The following is a 5,746-nucleotide window of genomic DNA, read 5'->3' as shown; positions in this document are numbered from 1 at the left end:
ACTTATAATTTTTTTTCTTTTTTTTTTTTTTCCCTCACTAGTTTCCATAAATTTACGGGGGGAAAAGCCTATATAATACAATTTCAATAAAAGAACAAGGTCGTGAGTAAAATTCAAAACTTCTACTCTAAGACTTTTGGTTCAAGACTAATTTATAACCCTAAAAATATATGTTAAAATATATAATAATAAAAGATAGATATAAAATTTGCATATTATATAAAAAAAAAATCCTAATCTTTTTCATAAGCTACAATAAATTACCCAGATAAGTAAAACATCTCAAAACTACCATTGGAATAGAAAGAAATGATTTAAAACAGTGAAAGGATGATTTAGAACACAACATACTCTGTAATATATAGCAAAAAAAAAAAAAAAAAAGAAAAGTTGAGGTTTACACAAAATACAATCCAAGTTGTTCATGTTCTTAACACAAAACATGAATCCATCCATCAAAACAGAGCCACAAAATCTATATAGTTACTACTACTTCCCCACAATAACAACAGGAAATTGAGGAGATTCCCATTTCCCAAATTCAATTTTAAGGGAATTGAAACTTCATATGATTTTGTCCCTCAGAAGGACTAATGTAGATGCACAACAACAAAATTATGGTGGACAGAAGCCCGTACCAAACATAGAATGTCAGGACTCGGCCGTGGCGCCCCATCAGCCCTGTGGTGAAAGGGTGGAGATGGCACAGAACCCAGATGCTGAAGGACAGTCCCCCCACAAGCTTGCTCCATTCTGGATTTGGACTGGACAATGCCCTTGAAATTCCCACTACAATGGAAATCATGTTCACCAGAATGATTGTGATGGGAAAAATCATCAGAACGCTCCACTTCACCACGTATAGGTCGGCGAATTCGTCATCTTCATCCTCTGGTGTGGCTGATTTGGATGTCAATATGTATGAGACGTCTACTCCTGCTATGACCTTCATCAAGACTCGCAGCACAGCGGCTGGATAGGCGCTCGTCGCCCCAATTACCCAGAATTGCTCATCTCGCCACCACTCGAGGATTGTAATGCCTGACCACTTGGTTTCCAGGACGATGAGTAAGTACAATGTGATGGCAATGACAAGTTCGAAGATTACAAATGTTGCAATTGGTTGGACCATGAATTGTCCTGAAAATAGAGAAACTGCAGGCAAGAAGCAGTAGACAATGACGAAGAAGGATGTGAATGGATATATCGCAACATTAAGGTAGCCTACTTTTTGCAAGAACTTCATTCTACGCGTTGCGAACAAGGGGTTGTTCCTAGAGAAGAAGACCTGAACCGACCCTACTGCCCACTGGAGCACTTGGTGAAGCCTATCAGTTAGGTTGATTGGCGCCATGCCTCGAAAAGCATCGTGCTTGGTAATACAATACACTGATCTCCAACCTCTGTTGTGCATTTTGTAGCCAGTTACCACATCCTCTGTCACATATCCATAAATCCATCCTACTCTTTTACCCCACTCTGTCTTCTTCTCATAGACACAGGAAATAACACTAATGGCCTCAGCAACGGTGGCAGCGTCTAAAGGTTCCTGGGGCACAGTAAGAGAACCATCTGGTCGACCTTGATTGCCCTTGCTTTCAAGTTCTTGAAGCAATCTTCCTTGGAACTCCGCAACTGGAATTGACGCAGCCAGAGAAGTAGAGTTTCCAAATCTCTTTGGCAGAAGCAAGGACTCAATGTCTGCATCATCATCATCATCATCATCATTGCAATCTAGACTGCATCGAATCACCATCTCATCATCTTCCTTCTTTGACACCCTTGACTTTCTTAGTAACAACTTAGTTTTTTGAGTACCGAACAAACCATGGTGCTCTGTAGCTCTGGCCGGACTAAATCCATAGAGAGCTATCCTCCTAAAAATGCAACAAGTCCCCACATAAACAGGCCCTTGCAACCCGTCAAGAGCCCTCATGTTCACATCAAGAAATAGAGAATTACGATTTGCATAGCGATCATCCGGATCAATTCCATCGAACCTTTGCGGGAATTGAACATAACAAACCCGATCGCCACCCTTGTGAAGCATAAAACACATCCCCTCCCTTAGAGCCAAGGAGTTGTATATGTAGTGATCACAATCAAGATTGAGAATGAAGGGCCCATTTGACATGATTGCACTGACTCGAAGAAGAGCATTCACCGCTCCAGCTTTCTTGTTATCTTTGTACCCTGGCCGCTTCTCACGAGACACATAAACTAGCATTGGCAGTCTGATATCCACGTTTGTTGTGTCAATCAAATTCTTCCCATCTATGTTTGAACCATAAACTGGTTCTGCATTAGAAGAAGCTAGCATAACCTGCAGTTAAAAAATAAACAAAACATCTTAACCTTCTTTTTGAGATACCATAAACGATTTCAAAAAACAAACAACTTACCTGAATTATACCAACATGGTCCTGTCTAGAGTGATCAACTTCACCTGGAACTTCCCAAGCTCCTGGCCAGTAAGACCCGTCAGACATCCGAGTTGCCCTTGGGATCTTGATTTCGTTTGAAGGATAGCCCCCCATTTCCGTTTGCTTCATTTTAGCTTTGAGTTCTTCATGGGCATTGTAATCATCTGATCTTCTCCTTACAGATTCCGGCAATGAATGAATCCTTAACTTGAATTCATCATACTCCCTCTCCACCATTCTCCTCTCTCTGGCAAAGTCAAGCCTCACTTCATTTTCAAGAACGGCATGCTTTTGTTCGAAATAGGCTTGGGGATTCCTTGGCTCGATCCCGTACTTTCGGCAGAATGGAACCCATATTCTTGCAAAGCTGACTGTCTCAGCAAGTGCTTCGAATGTCAGGAGAGAACCGGCATCATCTGATAAGTAACAAGCCAGTTTTTCCACAGGGTAATCCACAGCAAGAATTGAGAGAATGGTGTTGACTGTCACAAGTGGAGGTTCTTTCTCAGGATCCGCCGTTGTTACAAACACATCGATTCTTGGGAGATCGGATCGACCGTTGGGGTTTTGGAGACTTGGGGACTCAAATCGGTCCTTGAGAGCAGATAAGTCAGTGGCTCTGCTTACTAGGCAGAGCTTTGGAAGTTGTTCTACTAGCCATGATAATCCAAACCAGAGCTCACAAGTATTAGAAATTCTCCACAGCCACATTGCTTCATGATTTGGATGTCTGACTCTCCATATTAGATAGAAACCAAGTAGCACTAGACGAATTATAGTAAGCAATCTGCCAAAGAGAGAAACAGAAAGCCTTTAAAAACCAAACACAATAAATCAAATTTCACAAGTTCAAAGATAGAAGAATCACTTTGATTTATGATTTTTTTTTTTTAACCTGTATGGGATTTGAATGGTAGGAGAAACAGACACTTTCCAGGATAAAGGCCGTCGGGTTTTCTCCCCGTTACTGTCCTTCGGCCATCGTGCTTGATCGAAGGACAGTGCATGATTCTGGGGTTTGAATGATTTCACCAAAGACAGCCTTTTGACAAGGTTGGCATCCGCCATTGAAGGCAATGTTAACGCTTGGTCCTCTGCTTCATCATCACCAACACTTGTTGTGTCGGTTGGATTCGCCAGCGATTTGATCACGTGCATACGAGTCACCGAGTTGAAACCCCCAGTGAAAACCGTACCAGAAATGGAGCTCCTCTGCAGCTTTCCCATTTTTGCATTGTCTTCAGCGGGAGTTGTTTGAACAACTAACTCCACATTACTTTCTTCAACTGCCTCGTCTTTTGACATTGAAACGAACTTGTTGCCACTTGATCGACGGTTTCCACCCACTAGAAGCTGAGAGGGGAATTGGAGTCTTTCAAAACTCCACTAACGCCTTTACTTTCCCAAGAGACGGTTATGTTCACCGGAGAAGACGATGGATAAGAAGCTCTGTTCACCATTTTTTCATTCCACAAAGTCCATGAAACACAAAAATAAGCAATAAAGACTTTCCTAATTTGTGAATATAATACAAATATTTAAACTTTTAACTTGTTTAAAACCGTAAAATATAAACTTTTCTAATTTTTTTCTAATTTTTTCAAAAACACTTCTCAATCAATATATTTTATCAATATTTTTATTGGCATTTTCATAAAATTGAGAATGAATGTTTCATGAACACAAATATTTTAAACCAAGTGTAGAGAAGCGGCTTTTCTTTTAATTTAATAAATATGAATGTTCTTTCCATTATTAAAAGGAAAAAAAAAGTTCTCCTTCTAAACATATTTTGTAAGACAAACATCATGTAAAAGATAAATAAGTAACGTCCCCTATATATACAACAAATGTGAGATGTGGTTGAATCTCATACCTTTAGGAATGAAAGTCATGATAATCATCGTTGGAGTACACTCACTTTATTTCTATTAATGGTCTTAGAGGCCTAAAAAAGAATGATCTAGCTAAATTTCATTTCACGTGATGTTTGAAAGATGAGTGGTAAGAATGTGTGCCACATAATTAGAGACTCTTGGAATATGAAGAAACTTTTTAATAAACTATTGCCTTTGTTTGTCAAGAACAGCCTCAACTCCATGGTTGAAGAACATTTAAGAATTTCTTAGATACAAAATTATAAGATTGAGGCTTTATTTGATACAAAGTTTTAATGTTGTGTCACGTCAAATATGTCAAAGACCTATCACCTATTGGTCATAAAATTAAAAGTTCATGTACTTATGATGCCTTAAATTAAAAGTTTAAAAACCTATATAACTCTTACAATAAAACAATGTATGTAAAATACATTGAAATTTAAAAATCCATTAGGCACAAGTCTAGAAACCAAATAGATCACCTTGGAAGTACTTTTTTTTGTTGTTATTATTATTAATAATGTTAACGTCAGGACCAAAGAAAAATTAATGGCTAAATTATAACAAATACCCCTGAACTTTCATTTTTGTTTAAAAAATATCCTTATATTTTTTAAAGTTGTAATATTATCCCTCAACTTTCGTAAAAAATTATTCATAGAGAATAAATTCTTTAGAATCTCGAATAAAAATTGGCACTTAGAATTAGTAGGGATACCTAAAACGATGGGGTGATTTAAACTTTCGTACTATGTCATTTACTACACCATTTCACATCTCAATTTTCATTCAAATTCTAACGAATTTCTACTACAAGGATATTTCTGAAATGTTTACGAAAGTTCAAGGGTAATATTGCACTTTTGAAAGTATAAGGAGATTTTTGAAACATATGACAAAGTTCAAGGGTGTTTTTTTTTCTGCAATTTAACCAAAATTAAATTTAAATATCAATGACCAAAATTATTTAGTTTTGCCATAGACCTTTTTAAAAAATTTAAAAATAAATGAAAAATGAAAAGGAAAATTCATGTATGAACTAGAAATTAAATCTCAATGAATTCATGGACCAATTAGAAATTAAATTTCAATGACCATCTTCTCAAAAAAAAAAAAAAAAAAATCACTGACAAAAATGTATTGTTCTCTAATTTGTTTTTTTCCCCTCAAAGGATAGAAAAAAATAGAATTATTATTTTACACAAAAGCCTAACTCACTTTATTTTTCACCACTTTATTATTACTAATTTGATATTACGGGTATGGCACATGTTGCATAAAATTTAACAAAGGAACTTAATTATAAAAATTTAATATTATAACTTTAATATATGAATAAGAGAGTTGTATTTTGTAAATAAATGAACATTATATTTATAAATAATAGTTATTTTAATTGAGTATAAAATACATTATAAAAGAATATTTAAATTAAACATGTAT

General features: G+C 36.4%; 1 protein-coding gene across 1 annotated transcript; it reads right to left on the bottom strand.

Annotated features, from left to right (window-relative positions):
* Window positions 1–351: 351 nt before the first annotated feature.
* On the bottom strand, window positions 352–5,384 carry LOC120091815 (cellulose synthase-like protein D5). Its single transcript, XM_039049951.1, is given in 4 exon segments — window positions 352–2,323; window positions 2,403–3,210; window positions 3,319–3,775; window positions 3,778–5,384. Coding segments are annotated over 4 exon segments (3,147 nt in total). The 5' UTR covers window positions 3,884–5,384; the 3' UTR covers window positions 352–547.
* Window positions 5,385–5,746: the final 362 nt, after the last annotated feature.

This window comes from Benincasa hispida, chromosome 11, assembly GCF_009727055.1.
Source record: "Benincasa hispida cultivar B227 chromosome 11, ASM972705v1, whole genome shotgun sequence".
Lineage (NCBI taxonomy): Eukaryota > Viridiplantae > Streptophyta > Magnoliopsida > Cucurbitales > Cucurbitaceae > Benincasa > Benincasa hispida.
Note: the sequence above shows the minus strand (reverse complement) of the source record. Positions and strands in the feature narration are given on the sequence as shown.